The 24249-nt window shown below is 36.9% G+C and overlaps 3 protein-coding genes across 8 annotated transcripts; 1 reads left to right on the top strand and 2 right to left on the bottom strand.

Annotated features, from left to right (window-relative positions):
* LOC124825105 (uncharacterized) lies at positions 1-16235 on the bottom strand. Its single transcript, XM_047297646.2, has 15 exons — positions 15958-16235; positions 10910-15857; positions 10632-10820; positions 10088-10202; positions 8870-9920; positions 7769-8216; positions 7339-7392; positions 4369-7219; positions 4164-4277; positions 3896-4026; positions 3209-3301; positions 2807-3076; positions 1811-2468; positions 1013-1088; positions 1-935 (listed from the first exon to the last, which is right to left on the bottom strand). The coding sequence occupies exons 1-15, from the start codon at positions 16176-16178 to the stop codon at positions 836-838; spliced, it is 11319 nt and encodes a 3772-aa protein (XP_047153602.2). The 5' UTR covers positions 16179-16235; the 3' UTR covers positions 1-835.
* Positions 16236-17287: 1052 nt separating this feature from the next.
* On the top strand, positions 17288-19532 carry LOC148201796 (diphthamide biosynthesis protein 3-like). The gene is made up of 2 exons (XM_088108959.1): positions 17288-17652; positions 19220-19532. The coding sequence occupies exon 1, from the start codon at positions 17385-17387 to the stop codon at positions 17643-17645; it is 261 nt and encodes an 86-aa protein (XP_087965085.1). The 5' UTR covers positions 17288-17384; the 3' UTR covers positions 17646-17652; positions 19220-19532.
* A 568-nt stretch (positions 19533-20100) lies between these two features.
* Positions 20101-23883, bottom strand: LOC124825109 (B3 domain-containing protein REM20-like). Of its 6 annotated transcripts, XM_088108953.1 has the most exons (7): positions 23633-23881; positions 23472-23564; positions 21956-22057; positions 21227-21749; positions 21002-21135; positions 20596-20682; positions 20101-20522 (listed from the first exon to the last, which is right to left on the bottom strand). In XM_088108953.1, the coding sequence occupies exons 2-7, from the start codon at positions 23478-23480 to the stop codon at positions 20268-20270; spliced, it is 1110 nt and encodes a 369-aa protein (XP_087965079.1). In that variant the 5' UTR covers positions 23481-23564; positions 23633-23881; the 3' UTR covers positions 20101-20267. The 6 variants fall into 6 exon arrangements, with proteins under 6 accessions (XP_087965079.1, XP_087965076.1, XP_087965078.1 ...); XM_088108950.1 differs by lacking the exon at positions 23472-23564 and having other exon boundaries at positions 23633-23883; XM_088108952.1 differs by having other exon boundaries at positions 23472-23881.
* Positions 23884-24249: the final 366 nt, after the last annotated feature.

Raw genomic sequence — 24249 nt, 5'->3', positions numbered from 1 at the left:
TGATAGAATATTGGGATGCATACGAAGGCAACTTTAGGTACATGTATGGGAGTGGATAAAAATGAATAAAAGAGCGGAAATATGACAAATGGAATTGAAAGTTACAAATTTCGTCATAAGCTCCAATCTCCAAGTAAAAACCGCATAAGCTGGTCTTCGTTGCTTCAAACCGATGTGCGCTAGCCAATGAGAAACCAAACACGCTGCAATTACATGAGAGATTAGCAATGCGCAATTGATTACTTGACCTATCAACTGATAAATGATTACACGGATACGTGTAATACATCCTGGACGTGAATTTAGCAATAGTATGATGCTCCAGCCAGAAACAAAACATTCTTTCAGCCTTCAAGAGCTGAGGATCCAAAACGTGCTCCTCAATCAGTATGGCTATGCAAGTTGCAGGAGCTAAAAGCTACACTACACTGTTTAAACCAGGAGGGAGGGAAGGCATCGTAATCCTTGTTCATCTCCCACGAGACCAGCTGTGAGCCTGGGACTTCACTGTGGGATGGTAGATGAAAGTCCACATGTAAGGTGAAAAATAGTAACTCTGCCTCGACAAAAGCTGAAATCAAGAGGACGGCAGAAGCTACACAGTTTGGCCCTGGATAGATCAGTGATTGTGATCAGCGAAATACTTCAACAAATGGTTTGATTAATGGGACCTGCAAAAACTTTGTTCTGGTGGCTTCCTGCATCACCAGGAAAAAATAGCTGGCCTAAGGACCCATTCCTCAGCGTGGTCAACGGAACGAGGCTTGAGGCCGATTCTTGCATAATATTGGGAATGGGACTTAAGATGCTCCAGTCTGAGGAACCTCTTGAAACCTCAGATCCATGGTGTCCAACCTTCGTACATGTTGCATAGATTATCTACACTAGTGGCTTGCTTTAGTAGATAATCTACTTGCTCTGCAATATCAATTTCTCTGCAATCCAAAGAAGGCCCAACATTAATAAAACAATTCAGTAGAAGATTTTGTGATTGCGAAAATATCCTACCTACCTGCTTTCAGAGATATCTCGACCATCAATTTTCATCTCAACCCGCCTCAGTACTGACAAGGCATAAGCATTTTTACCTAGCATAAAGTTCAAATATCCACAGATGAAGAAGAGCATGTCAATTCCTTTACATGCAATCACATAAGAAATTATGATGTCTGAACGACATAGTAATAATGAGGTACTAGTAGGCGTAGAAGATTACTTGGTGGTTTTATTACTGTTTCTTATTTTTTGTTTTTTCAAAAAATACAGTTCATGAATATCATTGGATATCAAAATGCAATCTCCATAACTTGTTCCATAGTCAAATTAAAACATTTTAGATAATTTTAACTGTGATCAAGACAAGATCTGGACACTAAGTCAGTCTCTTCTAAAACGAGCAAGGAAATGAAAGGAAAAACAGATCATAAAATCACACTTTCTCCTTACTTTTTACATTTAAAAGCAAAACTCAAAGTAAGATCAAACTAAAGAAAAAGAAACTGTCTACTCAACGGCTCATTACAACTCCTTGCCAACTTAATTTTGCCCCACAAAATAATTGTGTAATCATTATACAGAAGGCAACCAGAGTCCATTTATATCATTTAGGACAGTGGGTTTTCTTTTTTATTAGAAATGGGTAACATTAATTTTGTAAGGTTCATATTCTTTCATGTGTTTATTTATTGAACACCACTAGAGAGGGTTACAAATTTTAATGAAAAACTGGTTATTTATTCTACTGATATGGGATTAATAAATTAAATAAGCAGTGATACAAAAAAATAATATATAAAGATTTTGTACATACCCCTTCCAACACGAGTATTGGCATTTACGTTCAGATCACGAGCATCACGGTGTTCTGTAGCATTTTTAATTTCTTTTGCAGAAAGGGGCTCATCTGCTGAATCAAATTTGTCTATGTTCTCATTTGTTGGATTTTGGGAGTTAGCAGGGATGGCAGCAGTTTTATCACCTAGTACAACTATTGCTTCAGAATGTTCAGTGGCCTCATTGATTGATTTCACAGAACCAGAACCATTAAGATCAGTTTCTACAGGAGAAGATTGTGACAGCCCAAAGGGTGAGATTTCTTCTACTTCAGTTTGAGAGAATAGAGCAGTATGCATATGACCTGTGGGGTTTCTACTACTAGACCCCTGTGAAAGCAGGTCTTTATTTCCTGCTGAATCATTCAAGCTATCAGGAAGACTAACTTCGGTTGCTGTCATGTCAGATCCAGAGTCAGTACAGCAGATGCTATCTGGGGGTGATATCCATCCTTTGTCTTCCAAACTAAGTCGAGAAAAGCCAATGAAATCATCAGTTTTATCATCTTCAGACCTAGAGAGACCCACCCCCTCTTTACCATCAAACTCAACAGCATCACCACCCCCACCATCTGATCTTGACAAAGTAGTAGTCACTGATTTTACTTCCTGACTTTCTCCTATTCCTTCAAGCGCCTGAAAACAGAGAATATGGATCTTTCAAACTACAAAAAGAAAAATCCGTGGCCAGTCCAAAGATTTGACTGAAGTAGTGGTTGTTTTTATATACAGATGTATAAACACACACGCATATAGATCAAGGTTATCAATGGCTGAATATGGTTAAAGGACAAAGTTCCGCCATATGATATGTATATATATACATATATATATATATATATATGTATATGTATATATATATATATATATATATATATATATATATATATATATATATAGAGAGAGAGAGAGAGAGAGAGAGAGAGAGAGAGAGAGAGAGAGAGAACAGGAATAGCTTGAAACTGTCAGATTACTTTGTGGAGGTTGCCAGCATGGACATTAGCGGTTCTTGCTAGCCTTGTCAACAATGAATAAAGTCCCTTCACAGCTAACATCAGAGAGGGTACCAAGGGCTTAAAGGTCTGACAAGCCTCCCTGATTCTTAAACAATATGATTGATATATAGCTTGCCCATGGATGTGTGATATTTCCTTCTTGGTCTCACTTTCCCTATCAATTGCATCAGCCATAGCAGCTACATCCTTAGACAGCACCGATTCAAGTGGAAAAAGGATTGCATTTGCCTAAACAAACAAAACCACCAAAGTACAAAAATGATGTTAGGGAAGCTTAACATCAGGAAATATAAAATTGACAGCTAAGGCAAAGCCTAAACGTCACTATTTTACAAACTGAGATACAAGAGGTAAATAAACCTTTGAAAGGCCTTCCATAAGAGAAAGGTGGATACCAGCTGCCTCTTTCCCCAGATTGTAAACATCATGTATATCTTCAGTTATTGCTAAAACCTACAAAGCGAACAAATATTTGGTTTCCAAAAAAAAAAATAGGAAGAGGACATAATGGTAATTAATGGAACCGGTAGTAAATTATTTGTAATAATTTTGTGATGGTAATCATATATTTATAAGAAACAGTAGATCTGGTGATGAGGAAGAGGAACAGAACCCTTATTCAAATGCATACTAATCCTTTTTATTGAATTGGGATTATTTTGGGAGGGGGAGGGGCCAGTAATTTACCATTACTTCGTTAACAAGTTGGTCAAACAATTTCAGGATTGCTAAAAGAATGATCCATGGAGCCAGAAAATTTTTGAAAAATTTCATCAAACTACATTTACGTTATTTTTATTTAATCTGTGAACAACGTGGGTCATGTTAAGATTTAAAGACCAGGTGCAAAGCATAATTTCATTAACCTAAAATCATTTTGCCTACTTATAAACTAGCAGTTTCAAAATTATCTCTAAAGAAACATGTGCACAATGCATGGATTGACATCAATATAAATATCAAATTCTTTAAATAAACTATCTGAAAGAATTATTTAAACATTATACTTCACATTAACATACAAGAACGATGCAATTTGGACACTACCTCTTCAAGCATTGAACCACTTTCTGAAGTTAGAGCAGTTTGGATCCTCGAAATCCGAGCAAAAGCAGACAGTGTAACACTAGCTTCGTATGCACAGTCCCTCATTGAAAGAACCGTGTTTTGTAAATCACCTATAAAAAAGGCAAAGAAAATTCAACACATGCAACCACAATGTTGATACATCAACATAGAAAGAAAACATGCATATGCATGTGCATGTGTGAAATTCAATGTGTACATGACCAGTAATCAAGATGGCAAGCTCTACCTGAAGCTGACTTTGCTTTTAGAGAGGCAATGGAGAGTTCATTGGTAGCAGTATATAATCCATTGGAAGCAGCTTCAACAGTGCATTGTGCAAGCTTCCACTCTTGTTCAGTACCTATCACAAGAAAAGGAGAGTACATATTCCCTTTATGCAGACGTTCAACTAATGGGGAAGTTCAACAAACATAGGAAAATAGCAAACTCACGTGAATAAGAATGGAAAGTAACATCTAATCTTGTTAGTGCATTCAAGTACACCTGCTGCCATGTCTTGGCATCAACACTACTCCTAAAGGGATAAGGTTGGTCTGGTATAAACAAATACCCATCTCTTGATGCTTCAAACTCTAACACTGACACACACAACTTCACAATGTCCGATGCCTTTTCTCTAGATTCCCATAAAATCTGCCTCCGATTCTTAATATGTTCATGGAACTCAGGAGGAATTCCTGAATTCGTGGTTGAAGTATTTCCAGAATTACTAGAATTTCCACAAGCCCAAGCCATTGCTCTCTCAAGTTGTCCTTCAGCCATAAGAGAATTTCGTTCACAAGACTGAAGACAATCCATTGATGTTGTGATTTTTGATACAGCAGATTGCACATTATCCAGTAATTTAGACCGGTTGAGATTTAAAATGATTGTATACAAGCTGTCATCAGTATCTAGATACTTCTCAAATCTGATTCTTCTGTTATATGATGGGTTCAAACTAACATCATGCATCCATTCCATTTGAACTACCTCAAGGGCAGTTTTTCGTAGAGCTTCTTTTAACTCATTCACTTGTTTTTTCATGATAGAAGCAGCTGATTTTGCTGCTCTAGCAGTTTCATGTGCATTACAATATTCTTTGAGCATAAGTAAAACTTTTTTCACAGCCCCATCCTTTTTCCCCTGGTCTAAAGCAAGTTCCTTTGATGACTCTGTAAGTTGCTTCAAGTGCTCATTTTCTTTATCTAAACAAGCCAGTAAACTAGGAGCAACTCTTTCTTTTAAATAGTGACCAATGTGTTTCTGAAGTTGGATTTCAAGTTTTTTCTTCATAAAATTGAGTGATTGGTCAAAGCCTAGATTTTGCTCAACTGATGAAGCTATGTCATGAATGCATGCATCAAGAAAAGAATCTATGACTCCTATTTTCCAAATAAAGAAGGAATGATTATCCAATAGACCTCCTACTTTCCAGACATATTCAGATATAGAATTCCCAGAGTTTATCAAATCTGTCATAGTATGAAATTTACTCGTGGGCATGGCAACTGAACCATCAGTCGAAGACAGCAAAATATCAATGGATTCCAATTCCAAGAAAGGCTTAACAAGTGAGGCCAGTAGTGCTTTGCTTCTCAAAATATGTAGCTCCCTTTCTTCTTCCACACCAACAAGAGATTGAAATTGACAATTCACAGAAATCAAGGCATTTTTAATGTCTGTTTCTCTCTTGGTAAGAGACGAAGTCCTTACATCCCTTTGATTCCATGTTTGATGAAGTTGGTCCAGTTGTACTCTACAAGCTTCCTCTTGGGATGCTAGTTCCTCTGCCTCTTCCCAAGAAAGATGATCTCTGCCCTTAACTGCAGCTTCTTCAAGGGCCAGCTGCTGCTCAGTAATAAGACCAACCTTAACAAAATAATTCTGTTCAAGTTCAATAAGTGATACTCTCTCCATTTCAACCTCCATAAGCTGCTCCAGTGCAGTTTCTATAGATCCCCGAACTTGTGAGATCAATCCAAATGCATCCATAACCTCTGAATTTAATGAAACAGCAGCTCGTATTACATCTGGCAGAACAACTTCTGTCATTTGACTAACCAGTCCTTTACAGGAAATTAAAATATTACTGAAAATGGAAACCCAATTACTTTCAGAAGAAATCTTCAAACGAACTTGGTTAATATCAACAGAAGGGATGTCCTTTCCTATAAATTGGCATAGATCATGAACAAATTCTGTCACAAGATTACATTTTTCTACTTGTTCTTCAAACTCAGCAAAAATAGTTCCAGAATCATTCTGTAACATATTGTATTGATTTCTCCCTCCGGATGCATCATTATAAATATTTAATATTTTATGCTTAACCTCGTTATAAAGTGAACTCACGGCAATATTCAAAATTGAAAATACTTTCTCCCTCTCCTCTTCTAGCTCACCTAAAGGTCTAGCATTGTTCATCTCACTGTCATATTTAGATTGAATAGAAGATATTCCAACTTCCTTCCTTAAAAGACCAATGGACTGCATGAATTTCATAAAAGCATATAAGAGACGATCCTTAGTTTTTGATTCTGATTCAGAGCCAATAGAACTCTCTATTTCAGCACACTCTTTTTCTATTTTTTCTATTTCAACTGCATACTTCTCCACTCTGAAACAGAGATCATCATGACTGAATTTAATAGAATCACTGTTATCTACATGAAACTTTGCAATAAGTTCAGAAGCCTGTCTTCTGGCAAGAGAGAGCATATCTGATGACAGGGCATTGATAGAAAGTTGTAGAACTTGTGCCCAGTTATGCACTGCACTGGTTGAAAGGTAATTTAAAGGTAGAATTCTTTGCAGGGCCAAGGAGTATGCTTGCAAAGAAGCTGTGGCAGAAGTTAGTCCATCACCCAACTCAGCTATGAATTGAGAAACTTCCCTATCTATATCATGGCATTGTGCCTGTGTTGGCTCAGGAACAACAGTTAGTGGAACCCCTGCTGCAATGACAGCAGATGTAAGAGATATGACCGTTTCCATGTTATTCAGCTTAAAAGAAGCATTTATTTCTGGGATTAAGTTACACCGTAAAGCATCAAGAATCCTTCCATGCTGCTCAGCCCAAGTCATTGCCTCCTGAGCTTTCTCAGCAACCATAGCCTTTGCTTGAGCAAATTCCCGAGCCTGAATTTCAAAAGAAGCTCGAATTTTCTCTGAATTGCTGGTTGCTTCAGCAACAATTGACTTTGCAGACGTCTCATGCAATATAAGGCTTGACCTCTCCTGGTCAGCTCGACAGTACAGACTAGAGGCAAGCTCATATTTGTTTAGAACGTCACCAAACCTCTGGTACATACTTCTCAAAGTTAATTCAAATTCAAAAAAAGTATGAATTGAGAAAAAAAAATAAACAAAGACAATTTAAATGTAGCCAAACAATTTCATGGCATTGATTTCATCAATACCTCAAGTGCCGATTCAACAGCTGGCAGGCTAGTCAATAATTGATCATGGTGTTCCTATTCACAGATTTAAGGGAGAAAAAGAGTCATTTATTAGACAAGTTGAATAGATCTCAAGTAAATATATACAAACACATAGCTATACTGTATGAAAAATTTCACACGCTGGATTTTCTAATTGAAGGTTACAAATTAAAGAATTTAAATAAAAATCAAGAGTTCAAATCGATTTCAAATACATCACACAAATTCTAAAATGTGTCGTGTAATATCCATAAACTACACAAATGCTTGAAGCACAAAAGTATTTACGTACATGCACACTTATTTTAACACATCTGAACCAAATATCAACCACAAGAAGGTTTGAACACTGCTTATCTAATTGTCAGACACAAATACTTGCTTGTGTAGAACTATGTTCTGTACATACCTGTAAGGGAACCCGAATTTCCTGTACTCGAGATGCAAATAGACTTAAGCTGACAGCCAACTCCATACCTTTTCTCTCTTCACCGCCAATTGCAGCTTCGTCATGAAAATCACCTCGTGTCCATTCCACAAGTGGATCCCAAACAAACACTTCCAATAACATCAAAAGCACATCTTTGTTCTTCCTTAAAACACCAATAACTTTCTCGCAGTTTGATCTGAAGCTACCCTCTATTCCAGTTAGCCCTAAAGCTGCTTCAATTATTTGGGTCAAACGGAAAGGAACAATCTCTGGAATTTTTAGCCTTTGTCCCTTGTCAAAACACACATTGTAATCAATGTGTACGATATCCCCATTACAAAAATCTATAAGAATGTTGTCTAAATGCCTGTCTCCCAGTCCCAAAACATGACCAACCATACTCATTGCAGCAACAGTTCCTGTATACCTACAATTGATGGTGGACAATTATAATAATAGTAAAGCTAACTGGAGTATCAAATCTATTATAAATTCTTGCCTCAAAGAAAAAAGTTCATCATTTGCCAAGCACAAGCTTGGAAAGAGGTACATTCAAATAGAATAGTCAACCCGTATTTGACAACTAATGATAAAAGAACTAAAGCCTTCAAAACATTGATTGAACCACACTTATTGTTTTAATGCTTTGTTTGATAGAGAGAGGAGAGAAATAGGTTGAATGGAAATAAAGGACAAATGAAGTAGAAATTAAAGGTGTTTGATTGAAGAGAAATAATAGAGGGGAGATGAGGAGAGAAATAGAGAGATCATTATGAGCACATGAGAAATACTATGGTGGGTCGTGGGTCGTACCATTTTATAAAATTCTTTTCCCTCTTTTTCTCTCCCATCAAACATACAACACGAATTTCATCCTCTACTATATTCTCAACCAAACAAGGTGTAAATGGAGAACCAAGTTCATGGTTAGTGTCACGTATATCCCTGTAGATATTATAGTAAAAAAAAAAATCCCCAAAAACCAAATCCATATTCAGGGAACACCTTTAACCATTCAGTTTAACTATAAATGGGATAACCACAAAATGCGCCAGAGATTCAGAAGTTCCTTTGATGTACCTCTTCAATTTTGAGCTGAAAGCTTTATATCCTTCACTAGCACACCACAGCTCCTGGTAAAGAAGATGCCTAGGCACTTCCTTCATGAGATCAAGAAGAACTTTACATTTGACTTCATGAGGCCAGTCTCTTCGGGAAATCACCCTCTTTATGCCTTTCTCTTTAAGTGCAGGTATGATCTTCCCATAAAACATATCACTGGGTCGTGGAACAGGTGGAGGAGCTGAAGATTTTGGATTTGCAGAGCCCAATGCCAAAAACTGTGCTAGCTGGACACGTGTTTGCCAAGATTTAAATACACTGTAAATACTTACCACATTGCCCGCCCACTGGATTAGGCCAGCCCGACCACTGATTGGAGTCACAGAATAATAGCGAATGGTAAGAGAATTGCTACATGCAGAAGATGAAGAATGCAGAAAACCATTTATAGCCTGCAATAATTGCATGATTCTAGCATCAAGGCGCAAATCTTCTCGTCCTTTGAGGAGATATGTGTATTTATGACCATCTGAACCAAGTATACCTAGTTTCTTAGGCTTTGTCTTTGTTGGTAAGATGGTAACTTGCTCATGAAAAGAAGCAATTGTGACAACCCCTTGGTGATCAGTTGCTTTGTCAGAGTCCGGTACTTGCATTTGTTTCTCAAGACCTGGCATTGGAACATCTGAAGATGATAACAAAGCCAAATGTGGAGCCACTTCTCCCAAGGAAACTGAAGACTTCCTCTGATATGAGGCCAAGGATGCAGCAATACTATCAAAAGGTCGCCACACATCACCTATAGCTGCAGAAGATACTGGAGGGATTTTAAATGATACTAGGGCTGATTTTAGTTGGTCTTTATACTCTTCCTGGAACCAAGCTTCATGAGGAGTCTCAGGTTTTCGAGACGTTGAAGCTAATCGACGCTCCAAAGCCACAACTATTGGAGCCATCATTGCAGAATATCGAGCAGAATTTATCTTGTTCTTCTCGTTCTGACTAAGTGTTACATTTTCTGCAATTCTTGCTGCCTCTTCTTTCAGTAAGTTTATCCGTCTCATCACATCTGCAACAAAATATAGTTAGCCCCATTTCTCTTCACCTAATTATTCAATAAATAGAAATCTCATGTGCCTTTCTCAAACACCAAAAAAGAAGTCATCAATTATCCAATGCAATGCAATGAAATGGATCTCATGATCAACAAAATATTGGAAAAATTCAGTAAGCAACCTGTATGAAGATCCTGAAGAGTACTCAGCCATAACTCCTCCCAGAGAACAGTAACATTTCCGAGTTCATTTATCATAAGCTGAACATCCTGAACCAGTCGGGGGTAAAGTTCTCTCTGCATGGAACAAGTAAATTTTAATTATCCTATTTGCTACTCCAAAAAAGTAAGTCAATAAAAGGTCAGTCTAAAAGCAGTAACAACTATAGAAGTGTTGGTCAAATCCATGAACACGTCACATCATGTCTTGATAAATATGCTAGGTCAAACTAATGAGTAGCCAACAAGATTCTTATTATGCCTGAAACTAGATTAGTTTGTATTTTTCCACCCAAAGTATATTACAGACACTAGAATTGAAACTACTAAATCCCTGAAAAAGATTAATTGATCAGTGACCACACTTCACTGTCTTTAAATGCAGACGAGACCATTGTCACGTTGTGAGAATTTGATGCCAAATTATCCACATGATGTTAAGAGAATATTTGAAGTAAAAAGAATACATACATAAGCTACAAATGCACACAGAAATTTTAATATTACCAGACAGCTCAACACATGATGAAGCTCTTCGGAAGGTTTCTCTTCATAAGCATTAACATCAACTAGTGTTGGGTACACTATAGAATATGGAGATTGTTTCGCCAGCATTGTTAGTAAACCCTCCAACTGCTTTCGAATCACTTGTTCAGGATGTGAACTTATACGTGCAAACAGTTGAGGTGTAACCTCCTATAACGACAATTTCAGTAACATTTCAATTAACTATACTCCTCATGAAACAGAAAGTTAAAGTAAAAACTTGAGATCTAGCATTCAACCTGCCACGGCAACAAAGGAACAACCAGAAGAGCAGATTCAAGAGTATCTTTCAATTCCACACCATAATTGAGAAGTATATGCAATATATACAATGTAGCCTTCAGGGTGTAGCTGCCAGCTTTTTGCTTCAAAGTCTCATATTCAGAACCAGGCACTTGACTATGGCAAATACGGGAAGATGAATAAGAAAGATATTGTATGTAACCATGAGCAGCATGTCCAAACAAGGACACTCTCCTCCTTCTCAAAGACCACCAAATATCAACAAAATTATCCAATGCAAAACTAATGTCAGATTCTTTGAGCCCAAAATTTGTGCTTAACAAACAAATCCTCAATTGAGAAGATACCATGTCTGAAAGACATTCACCACCAGAGTTTTCTGCACCTGATGCCCCTGCAGCGGTTTCTATAACATTCACTATATTCCAAACCAATTTCTGCAGAGGACTCTCACTAATTGAGAGCTCTGCAGAATCAAGCCAAGAGCTTTGTTCTTCCTGTTCATCTGTGAAACCTTTCATATCAATATTGTCCTGAAAAAGACACAAAACCAATGACTTAATTCTTTGAACCTCATCCTCAGTCAACTTGAATCTGTCAGGTAGAATTTCTGGAACAAGCATGGAAGAAAACGAGCATGAATGAAGGATGGTTTCACTCTGAACATGGAGTGAGTCTGTTGCTTGCTTAAAGCACCAAGAAGCATAAGAAATCCATGACTTGCCCATGGTGGGGCAAATACTAGAAGACAATTTTGTTGTTGTACCAACAATTTCCTCAATAATAGAACCCAAATTTGATTTGCAACTTAAGTTTTCTTTGCTGCCATCTTTGCCATGTGGAGACGATTCAGCCAAATCAAAATCTGCTGCCATCTTTAGAACAACACCCTCTGGACTCCAGTCTGAATAATCTCGTCTCAGCCAATCTGAGAGTTTCAAGCATGCTTTGGCCTTCAGAATCCTCTCTTTAACATCAGATATTATAGATGGTTTGGGAGAAACCATGCAAGGATGCAAAAATGACCAAAGGTTTGTGAAAGCGTCTTCAAACTTGTTTTCAGCATACTGTAGTAAAATGCTCTCGTACTGCAAGTTTAAGACCAGAAGATTTCGATGCCTCTCCTCTGGGCAAGCAAATACATGATCTTTTATGTAGTTGTTCAGACGATTTGCCAACAAAAGATTATTTTGCTTGCGGGCTAAATTATGCAAATTAATGCAAAATTTTAGAGTTACGGGAGAACTTGGGGAAATGGTTTTATAAACCCTAAGAACTTTCAGCCATGGATTACAATCTTGACGGATTTTACTAATGGAAGATGGCAGTGATTCAAGAGAATTCAGTATTGATGGTAGTTGTTTGGCCTTCTCATGATTTGTTTTAAGCTTGCAATTATCTTCTACAAGGAAAATGCAGTGCAATTGAATTGCAAGAGGTGTTGCTTCAGCTAAGCCATCAAGTGGCAGAACAGAAAGTGGTTCCTCCAACATTGACCTAGCTTTCTGCAGATCATGCAGTACCTTATCACTTTTTTCCTCCTTCTGGAAGAGCAAAGATTGCAAGAGCATCTGCTCACTCCGTTGCAAGGCTATTTTTGGATCAAGGGTAAGCTCACTATTGCTTTTAGGTGTCAAATCAAGGCTTGACCATGCAGCCTGATAATCACCCTCATCAAAACGTGCTAATGCATGGATTGCATTAACTTCATTTCCAGCCATTGTTAGAGCACCAGAATAACTTCGACCAGTATGTTTAGCACGAAGCTGTTGTAATTCTAACAGCCAGGTTTCAAGAGATCTCCAATCAGATACAGCCGTGTAACTCTCAATTATGCGCGCTATGACAAACTGTATACCATCAGAACCAAGGGAGCTGAGTGACTCTTCTGTCTGTAGCAAATGCGTAAAGTGAGCTGCAGCATTTTCATACTCGCCTCTTGCCTGATATATAAGCCCACTTATCCAAGAAAGTGGTCCAACAGTTCCACCCTCACTGAAGGACTGGTTTTCGTCCCCGAGTAAGGAGAAGGTAATGGAAACCCATTTTTGAAGGCCAATTAAAGACTCTGGATCAGAACTCTTGCAAAGAGCTAGTGAAACATCTCTTAAAACTTTCAAGACATCTCCTCTATACCTTCCTCTGATATTGTGGAGGTTATCAGTTACCTGGGTCCTAGATTTTTCCTTCAAAGTTGACACAGAAAGATTCTTGAGCTCCTGCAAACGCAGTGTACAATACTGAATAACAGCATCATTACAATGTACAGCCAACCCAGCATTCATCATTGGCTCACAAATACGAGAAAACCAATCCTCGCATACTTTTTTGTTTGCTCGAAAAAATAAAGTACTCTGACGAGTAGCAGGTGGTAAAATGACAGACCCTTCGTATGCATTATATACATTTTTCTTAAGAGCCTCAACAAAATCCAACAATAATCTCATTGGTAGCAAGTGAGCACCAGAAGACCCTATCATACTTAAGTTCCCATCGCTTTGCTCATTATCAAGTTGCAAAAGGTGTGCAATGTCCAAAAGCATACGCTCTAGAGCAGCAAATGTTTGGGTGGGGCCACCAAGGTTAGTCCGTAGTCTTGTAGCAATACAGTACCGAGCTGCTTCTTGTACAGCCCACCAGGCACCAGCCAAATTATTGACAGAACAGATTTTTTCAAGTATGTCTTCATCCACTCGTATATCCAACCATGGAGAATTAGCACCAAAAATTCCTGTTTCTTCAGGCAGACTTAAAATAGCATCCTTTGAACTCTGGCAACTATGAATGAGGCGTTGGATCCAAGAAGAAAGAGGTACCTTCCATCTTTGTGAAATGTAACTTAAGATTGACACAAGATGTTGGGAGTGCAGTTGCAGTGGCAACTGCTTCAGGGCAAATAATTGTTTCCAGTGAAGCTTAGAATTGTTTCCTAACACAGGGTCAACAGACCTAAATCTTCCATAATCATACAGACCACAAGAATATATAGTAGTAGGCAAAATATGGGCAAGAAGTCTTACATATGCATCCCGTATTTCTATGGTTGGATCCCCAAGTTTCTCCAGTATGACTTCAGCTAAGGGATAAAAACACACAGGATGCAAAAGTTTTGCCTGCATAAACATCTCCAGAGTTATTGCAACATGTGACCTCACTTCCTGTTCCCTCTCAAATGTACCACCTAAAAGTGAAAAAACTAAGTTCATGATTACACTAGCATACTCACATGCTTCGTAGGAAAAACCGCTAATGCTTGAGATCTTATTAACTGCCATTACACTCTCGCAGAACTTTTGTCCCCAATCTAGAACAATTAATTTAATTGCCAGAGGAGAAGAAATATGAAAGGCTTTTACAACGAGCTTGCTGTACTTCTCCAAATGCTCAGTAATCACAGCCAAACGCTCATTACTGAATTGATCATCTCTGTCCTCCTTTTCAGTTGGAAATTCAACTAAAGTCTTCTCACAATTCTGTTCTCTCACAGAACACTTAATTAAGAACTCAACCGAATTTAGCCGCTCCAATGTCTTAACAACAGTGATCTGCAACTCCATGAAATTCTGGATTGGTAATTCAAAAGGATTCATCTGTTTTGTTATAAATAACTCTAACTTTTCTAACCTCCTGAGATACAATGAAGCAATATCCTTTTGTCCAATCAAACTGTTGTCCCCACCCATGCAAACACACGCTAATAGTACTTTCAAATCAAACTTGATTAAGGCCAATAACTCAGCTTCTGAAAATGTTTTAATATCTACAATACGATTAAATTCATATGAATGGCCATTGTTGTTTCCTATTAAACTCTTCAAGAGCTCCAGTTCTTCAATCAACGAGGTGACTGCTTCATCAACGACTTCTTTATTCGCATGCTGAAGCAAAAAAACGTAAGTAGCTGCAGAACTCCCAGTCACCAAATGATTTGGATGCAACCGCAGTTGAGAGACCGATGCATCAAACTTCAATAACTTCTTCACGGACAATGGAAGGAGGCCAAGCTTTTGCAACGACAACAACTGAAGATTAGTCTTCAAAACCCCATGGACTTGGAAAGAGCTAATCTTCTTCAACCCTGGCCGCTGCACTGTCACTCCAAACTCCAAGCTCTGAAACAAAATATCAACAGCAAGAGGATAAAAACTTGAAAACCGCTCCTGCAAAATCTCAGCCAAAAGAGTCAAACACTTCCAGGAATCCTCAATCCACTCAGACCACCCAAATTTCTGCCCAATCATTGATAAACACCGTAGCAATCTTGGCAACAGGGCGCTAAGCGGCTCGCATATCTGTTCAAGAAGGTTCATCTCCAGTAATCCCGAGGCAGTGGACTGCAGAATAGTTGAAAAACAAGAAAGCAGAGCAAGAAGCCGCCGAAACTGTTGCGGCGTGCCTGGAGTTCCATCATGAAGCAAAACCTCCATGTCCCCCAAGAACTTAGTGAGCAATCGCAAGGACATGGGAAGACTGCCAACCCAATGCTTCTGAAACTGCAAGAAGCTATCCAAAATAACACGCCTATCCGACTGAGCTAAATCCGGCATCAAAGCCCAACCAAGAAGCAAGTCAACAATGTCAGGGAAATGAGGCTGAAAGCACCTCACAAACTTCAACGATATCAAAGTAATAACACCAATAAGTCTGTGTAACAGAGCCAGAGAGGTTCTCTCATCCTCAAGCAGCACCTGACAGGCCTTCAGAATAGGCAAAGCGTACCTGTCTGTTCCACCAACGTTGAGGAACTCGCGGAGGCCTTCCAGCGCGAGCTCTTTAGTGCCATCGACTGCGACGGCTGTGCTGAGAGACGGCAACGCCCAGCCGATGAAGCGGTCGACGAGCAAGAGGAGGTTTTGTCTTCCGTTGGAAGCGACAGGGATTGAAGCGGCCACAGCGCAGAGCGCACCGTAGGCTGTGACCGCGGCCTGCCGCACCTCGTAGCATCTGCAGGAGAATCGAAGTTAGTTGAAAAAGGATGAGTAGTGTGAGTGAAGTGAGTTTGAAATTAGGTTAAAAACGGAGTGAGGTGAAATGAGTAAGTTACTTGTCGGAGAGAAGTTGGGAGAAGGCCTGGGCGAGGAAAGTGGCGGAGTGAGAGAGGAGGAGGGAGTTGTGAGGGTGGAGGATGGCGCGGTGGAGGGAGTGGATCGCTGCTAGGCGAGGGGAGGGGTCTTCGTCGGAATCGTCCTTGGGGAGGGCCGCGGAGACGAGTGCAGCGAGGTGTTGGTGTTGTTGGTGTTGTTGGTGTTGGTGAATTCCTTGCATCACTGCGTTTCATTGCTTTCTGCTTCCCATGTCCACCAAGGAACCATACTAATACCTTTCTGTCTTCCATCTCTTCTTCCCAATTTCTTTTTTCTTTAAATTAATAAGCCATGCGAAATATTTAGAAAAAATAAATTTAATATTTTATTCAATATTTAAAATTTAAAATTAGTCCATTACTGAGTTTTGAAATAAGAACATGTTTATGGTAATAATATTTTTAAAATTATTTATTCTTATAAATAAAAAAATGAGATGACACTTACTGAAATGAAATACTCGTTAAAAGCAGATTAAAAATATGAAACTCATCTTAAGTTTTCAAGTGGTTCTTTCACTTTTAGTTTTGGAAAATGACAAGAATCATTTTTGACAACATTTAGACACGTGCACACGTGTCAAAATCTGAGTGGTCCATTTTCATTTAATTTTTTCAACTGGACCACTCAGATTTTGACACGTTTGCGCGTGTCTAAATGTTGTCAAAAATGGTTGTTCAAGTATCATTTTCCTTTAGTTTTTATCCTCATGTTTGGATGTTGGAGAGAGAGAAAAACGGAAAATTAACAGATTTTGTGTTATTATTCTTATAGATTTAGAGAGAAAAAAAATTAATTTCACTTTTCAGTTTTTATTTAATTCATTAAAAAATCTATATCTATATACAAACAAAATTAGTTTTTCTTGTATATAATTCTTTTTCCAATTTTATTATTTAAGTAAATATCATTTTAAATTAAAACAATCACATTTAATTTTTTTTTTTAATTTAAATTTAATTATTTTAAATTACAATAATTATTTTGTCATTTTATTCTTTTAAATTATTATTTATTTAAATTCATTTATGTTTTAATTAAATTAATTATTTCATTAATAATAAATAAATCACCTCTAATAACTTATTCATTTTTCACCCGAGTTATGCAAAAATTAATTAATAAAAAAACAATTGACTAACTTTATTTATTTGAAGGACGCTCCCATAAAAAGGAAAAACAAAATTTCCATAAATGCAATTTAAATTACATATCAGGTCTTTGTGATTATGAGGAAAAATAATTCTCCAAATTGAAGGGTTTAAGTTGTAAATTTATATAAAGGCAGGAATCTCCTCCTTTGTTTTGCTCCCTCTGTTGGCGTTGGGTTTGTTGGTTGAGAGAGAAGAAAAATCCCGAAAGGCGAAAGTCCAGAAAGAGCAAAACGATGTCGTACGACGAGGTGGAGATCGAGGACATGGAGTGGAACGAGGAGTTGCAGGCCTACACGTACCCGTGCCCTTGCGGGGATCTCTTCCAGATCACGAAGGAAGACCTCAAACTCGGTGAAGAGATTGCTCGGTGCCCTAGCTGCTCTCTCTATATCACCGTCGTCTACAACATCGAAGATTTCCTCGCCGATTCCGACCAAAATCGACGGAACAAGGGTCTCCAACCTTCAAAACAACAAACCGTAACCGTTGCTTGAATTTCAGGTCACCCACTGTTTCTCATCCATATCTATCTTCCATTGCCAGAATTAATAGGTTGCAGTGCCAGGAGAATAAACGGAATGTCGTATACGTTGTTTCTATATTACAGTCATGCCTGTGAATTTAATTGTATTCCTAGTTTATTGGACTGCATAGAATACAGAGCATATGTGCATATTTTTTGTAAAGATATTATCATATTATGTGTAAGAGTATATTGAAAAGGAGAATCGTAATGTTTTCGGATTTTCTCTAGAAACACTTTTTGGAGAAGAAAATAAAGGACAAAAATGAAGTAAATTTCTTTGTAAGTTAAAAATGGTGCATAAGTTAAAAATCTGATTTTGAAAAACTTATATAAAGGAGTTTTTACAAATTAGCTTGGAAGATTTTGTTGTTGTTGTTTTCTTCTCTTCTTTGGAGTGTTTATGAATAAGTTTATGCAAATAAACTTCAATGAATCATGATTGAACCGATTATCTTTTGGTTTAACATAAATGGATGCTGGGCCCATGCACTTTAGGCGGAGCAGTTGGTAAAAGGCCTAATTATGTGGGCGTTTTTGCATTATAGCAAATGGAGTTAGCTTGCTTCTGATGTGTTTAAGTTTTCTTGGATGGCTCCTTGATTGAAAGTGAAGAAGTTCTGTAGTCTGCTCTTTGTTGGCATTTATGGTGTAGTATGTCCCTTCAAAACTGTGAGAGCAAGCGTGCTTGTGTGTTTTTTATTGTAATATATTTGGTAGACTTCGGGTCTGAATCTGTGCAGAGCGTCTTGTTAAGTCATTAAAGCAAGTATATTGACACTAGTGTCAATTGGTTCTGCTGATGCACTCATGGCTCGTGACTGGTGGAAAAACTTTTGTTGCAAATTTTTTTATCGCAAATTGCACTATCTCCTACTTTAAAATTTCATTCTAAAATGTGGTGTTGGTGTTTCCTTTTCAAGAATTAAGGCCCTTCCACCTGCCAGAAAACAAAGTCCGGGGGATCTCTATTCATAGAATATGTAACTAGTCGGGTTTTTAACACATGTTTTAGATCAAGGGCGTATAACTCAGTTGGTTAAGTGCGAGTTGTAGTTGTTGGAAGCTCTTGATACCTGTGTTCAATTCTTATGAAGAATATAAAGAAGACACATTTTTTATAATAAACTTTACCTCTTATCTTTCATATTTTTCCATTTTTGGTAAGTAACTCCCCCTCACATTATTCCTTATGAAGAATATTGTGTTTTTGTTGACTATGATTTGTGTTTATTACTGGACGTGCATTTTGGTTTTATAAACTTTCGTTTTATTAATTCTTGTGTGTGGATAAGTGGCCAATTGCATGTGCTGTGTACCTTTGGGTCCAGGACTCTTGATTTTATATTGTAGGTTCTATTGTCATTTTATAGATTTGAAGTAATTGAAAGTTGAAGGATACTTGAACGTAGATGTTGTAATCAGGTTACTTATTGTGGTTATTTCTCTTTGAGAGCGGATTACTTATTATTGTTTGTGATTAAATACTGAATTGTAAATAGTTTGTTTTATTCTTCTTAACCGACTGTGTACTTTGTCTTGCAGATGTCCTGACATGTGGGGTGCGTAGTAGGTTTTGTCACGGCAATATACTGTTTTGCAGATAGGAGTTCTTGGTATTTCTTATGGAAAAGGGAGAAAAGAATATATGATAGATTTATATTGCAGCAATAATGCTGCTGTTATTTGCTCTTCTGAAGGGAATAGGGAGCCAAAAATTTTGTCATTGAATTTGTTTCAAGTTTGATATGTCTCATGTATCTGGTCTGTGAAACATTTCTTGTAATAGTTAGACTTCATAATACCACCCGTTTACTGATTTATATAGCTGCTACTTGTGTGCAAGTTTTCATGTTGAGCAAGTGACTCATGCTGTTCTTTATTTTCTTTATTATTTTTGCCTTGAAATATGCTATGCAATTTTTGGGATGTCACATTTGGGTTGGGAGGGAGAAGGCAGCACAGAAAAGACAGACTTGTGCGTAAGATAGGGTTCATTCTTTTCAACGTGCCTTAAACCGATGGTCCTTGTTGGCCATATTTTGGTCGGAATATGAGAACCTCAGAAATAGAATGAACCCTGCAAGGTTTACTAACATATTCTCTGGAATTACAAGTTTGTTTTTAAATGGTCAGCAAATTATAGCCACTTTTAAAATAAAGGAATGGGATCACTGATCATGATGACTGCAATCTGGAAAATCTCAGTTGCAGCATTACGTGTTAAAGATGCGGCTGGTAGCACATCAAATTAGTGGCAAATCTCCAGCGCCTTTGAACATTGGTTCAAGCATCAAACTGGTTCACCAATCTCCAATTCGCATAATAATTAAGTTTATATTTGTCCAACTAGTAACAAAGAAACCAAGTGGAGTTTAAGTCCACAAAGAAGATTCCAAATTCCAAACCAAGGAAGAACCAGGCAATAGTGTTAATCTAAATGATAGTGCAACCAATAATAGATAAATATGGTAGCCATTACAAGTCAGAACGGAAGAAACCATTACGAAAGAAAACTATAAGCATTAATTCCTAAAACTATTTAGAGCGTGTAATTAGCACTAATCCAAATCTCTGGCAGACGATTGTGTGTTTATTCCCTCCTAGTACCTATAACGTGCACCAGAAATGTTCTTACTACTTGGTCTTCGTCTGATATAACTTCACAGATGCATACATCATTATTTTTTATCTTGTTCCTTCTGCTAAAGTTTGCCCAACCCTTGATACATATTCTATCATCCTGCCACCTACACACTTTTCCCGTCACTTCTAAATATCTTTTTCTGATGGGTGTCTCTTGTGCCAAGTTGAGATGATAGTCTTGTAATTTGTTTCTTTGAATATCCTGTTGTGACAATCAGAGTAAACAGCTATAACTTCAAATTATCAGAACAACCCCATTAATACACATATCATACCTTACGCTGGCAGTGTTGACAACATTTAAGGGTAATCTTTTCAGGAAAACTGAGAGAAAAATCTTGAATGGCGATTCCTGGAATATGCTGCAATAGAAAGGAATCAAATCAAACCAAAAGTGAAAAGTACAGTAGATGAAAAGTGAAATTGCTTAAACAGATTCAGGACATGGGGAATCAAAAAGTTAACACTTTAAACATGAACACAGTAGTATAGGCTCAAAGGGCTTACAAACCAAACCAAAGGGAATTTAATTAGCAACGGAAAGTAGAAGGTAGGAACAAAGACTAAAGAGCAAACTGACTTACTCATCTAACAGGGCTTTAGTGTCTGAAAAGCCAATAGCTATATGCAGGTTAAAAGGACAGAACTAGAACAAACAATACTAGAATTCTAAGTTCTAACCAATTCGTTGGGTCTACTTCTGTAGAGTTTTGCTTCAAAAAAATTATTCTCTGGCTGAATGCACGTTTCTGGGTCAAATTCATCTTCTTTGAAAGGGTCTTCAGTCTGGGGGTACGAATTTGATGCAGTGTCCCCTAAGAAAGATAAATCAGTGGGTAAAGGCTGATTCATGCTCTCATATATGGGGAAAAAAAACTGGTTTTCGACATGAAGCTGAAAACTTACTTCTGCAAGTTTTTCGATAACTTTGACTGGTGTATCCAACAGGATCAACGAAGATTTCTTCTTCACTCTGTTCTTCCATCTCTGTGTTCTCATCAAAATCACTATCGTCATTGTCATCGTCATCGTAGTCCTGATCTTCACTGTCTTCCTCGTCCTCTATGTCACAGTCATCAGCTTGTTCCTCCTGTGTTATCACTGTCTCTTCAACTTCTTGTGTTGCTGCTTTCTCTTCTTCATTCCCTTCCTCCTCCTCCATCTTTACCAGAGTTTTCTCACACTGTGTTGATCTTTCAAGGATTTTGACCCTGAACTCATTAACCCCGTCATATCTAAATATCAGAAAATCTACATTTCTTAAGCAGTTTTCTTCATGGAAAATCTTCCACCCTTCATCGAAATATAATCTGTCTCCAAAAAACCGTGTTTTAACATGCCACACTCTCTCACTACTATTCCTGAGGAGGACATCCTCAGGGATCTTTCCCTGTAACCGTTCCAACTTCACAAAAGCATTGGGAATAAGCTGCAATTTGAGAGAAGAAAAAGAACAATACTTGAGATATTATAATACTTTGATAGTGTTTGGAATCAAAAACTGCATTTGTATAGAGATATAACTAAATTGTTATAACTCTTACTATTTTCAGTAAATCTAAGTATTAATATTCTGAATAGTAATCTAAGAACACCAATACTATTATCCTTGCAGAAAGTATATGAAGAAATTACTATTCTTTCCGAGTGCTGCTCTTGAAGGAAGACTTTGAAGAAGTCTGGGTACCTCTCTGCACCAGTCATCGTGCTATTGCTGTCAAAGAAATGTTGGATCTGCTGTGAAAGGATTAATTTTTTCTTAACACAAGTTCTGAAAATTTAGCATCTTCTTAATATAGTCCCAAGCACGTAATTTATTTATATTATCGTAATAAAATGTTTTTCAAATTTCACATCATTTAAATTTCTATATAAATATATTATCCAGTAAGAAAAATTTACGTATTTCTAAATATCAAATTATATTATTCATCACAATTAAATGATGAGCTAAAATTTTAAATAATTTTAAAATTGTTTCTAGCATAATCTAATTCATAAGAATATATGAAATTCAACTGTTGTTACATTTTATAAAAAGTTATTAAAGATATAATTTAACTAAGTTTTTATGTATGGTGTAAATATATCCTAACTTTATATTATATTATATATACTGTTTATTTCCTAGTTTTTTTTGGAGGGGAAGATGTATTTTAAGATTTTTTTTTTAATTTCATCCATATAAAATAATTTTTGTCCAATAAAACAAAATTAAAAACATTTTCCAAATAAAAAGATAAAAGAAAAAGAGATAATAGTTCTAACCAAATGACCATGTGTATCGATAATTAATAAAAAGGATTTTTTTTTCAGAAATATTATATTTTTTGATTGTAAATGCTAATTTCCATACTCCGGAAATATAATATTGGCAGTGATCTATTAAGTTTTCTTTTATTAATTCTTTTTAAATTCTAATAATAGTACATTAATTTCAATACATTGCATTACAAACCAACAAATTTAAAATGTAACTTCCATTAAAGAAAGGAAGAAATTCTCTAAATTTTACGGAATAGTATTATATTACTAATATTTTCTTTTTTTCATAAATGAACTTTGGATAAAGAAGAATTTATACTATTTTTTCTCTCAAAAATAATTTAAACACTTATGCATGCATGGCAGTAGAAAACTGCTGTTCCCTAACCAAACAAAAAACATTAACAATGTTATGATTAAAGCCATATCAAAACTAAGGATAAAGACAGACAAATGAATCATTCATGTTAGCAGCTACCAATAAACTGCCACTAAAGTGTGTGCGAATTAATAGCTTGTGAAAAAAAAAAATCAAACTAAGGTTTTTACAAAAAAAAACAAAAGGCACAATGGAACAAACATGGCACAAGAAAAAAACCAGTGGAATCAGGTATTTATGCACTCAGTGTAAACATTTTCTCTTCTTATATCAGTAAGACAGTGTTGAAAACCAGTTCTTTCCAACCAAGCACAACTCCCCTTTTGAATCTTTAAGACGAAAGTTGGAAATGCCCTCACTTTCGAGCTAAAAGTTTACCACAATGATGAAAAAAGTATGCTTTATATTTGTTCTTACAATTTTGAAAGTAAATCCCATTCAATCGTTCCTTTTTAAGAAAAGGGTGTCACAAGCAGCACAGAAGGTGTAGTTTTAAACAAGTCTTACATGAAACATTGTGAAGGTAATTACAGCGATACTGCAAACCCTATAAATGGTAGCGAGAGATCATACCAGCAGTGTATGGTTCAGTCACCTCAACTAACAGGAATCAAAGTTAAAATTAATCAGTGAAAGTTGGAGCAGTACAGAATTTGGAGTTGTTATACCTTGATTATGCAGAAGATGTTATTGCAGAAGCAACTATTCACATGCCCTAGTGTTTTGAACCACATACATAGCAGAAGCACTTATCTTTGTTTTCTTTCAGAGGTGTGGTATGAAAGTTTTGAAGGAGAACAAGAAGGGTAGGGTAAGGTTGTGGCTTTTCTGTGCAAGCTTCTCAACTTTAAGATAAGAGTTTTGGAATGAAGATATTAGTTTCTGTGATCTGATTCTTATCACAACAAATTAATGCAATGGATGATAATTTATTTTTTTTCATCAAAACTCCAAGAAACTTCTGTTTAAGTGTCTGATGAGCCTCGTGATTATTGTGATTCTTTTCTTTTCCCGGAAAATGATTGTGAAAGCATGTCATATACAACATGTGCATGCATGCTGCATGGGGCATGGTGCATGTCCAGTACTGCACCAATTATTTCAGTTCAGTGCAGATTATTGGTGATTAGTCTTCCATTTTTACTGTGTGGTCCATCTAAATATTAATGATGCTACGTACACAATGCTATTTCTGAATACTTTAACCTCAACAAGCATCTTCTATAATGCTTTTCTATTTTATGAATAACGTGTGACCATGGACGAGATTGACCCTATAATATGC

The sequence above is a fragment of the Vigna umbellata genome, chromosome 3 (assembly GCF_029865625.1).
Source record: "Vigna umbellata cultivar VRB3 chromosome 3, Vumbellata_1.0, whole genome shotgun sequence".
NCBI classification, from domain to species: domain Eukaryota; kingdom Viridiplantae; phylum Streptophyta; class Magnoliopsida; order Fabales; family Fabaceae; genus Vigna; species Vigna umbellata.
The sequence above is the reverse complement of the archived record's forward strand: the minus strand, read 5'-3'. Positions and strand labels throughout refer to the sequence as shown.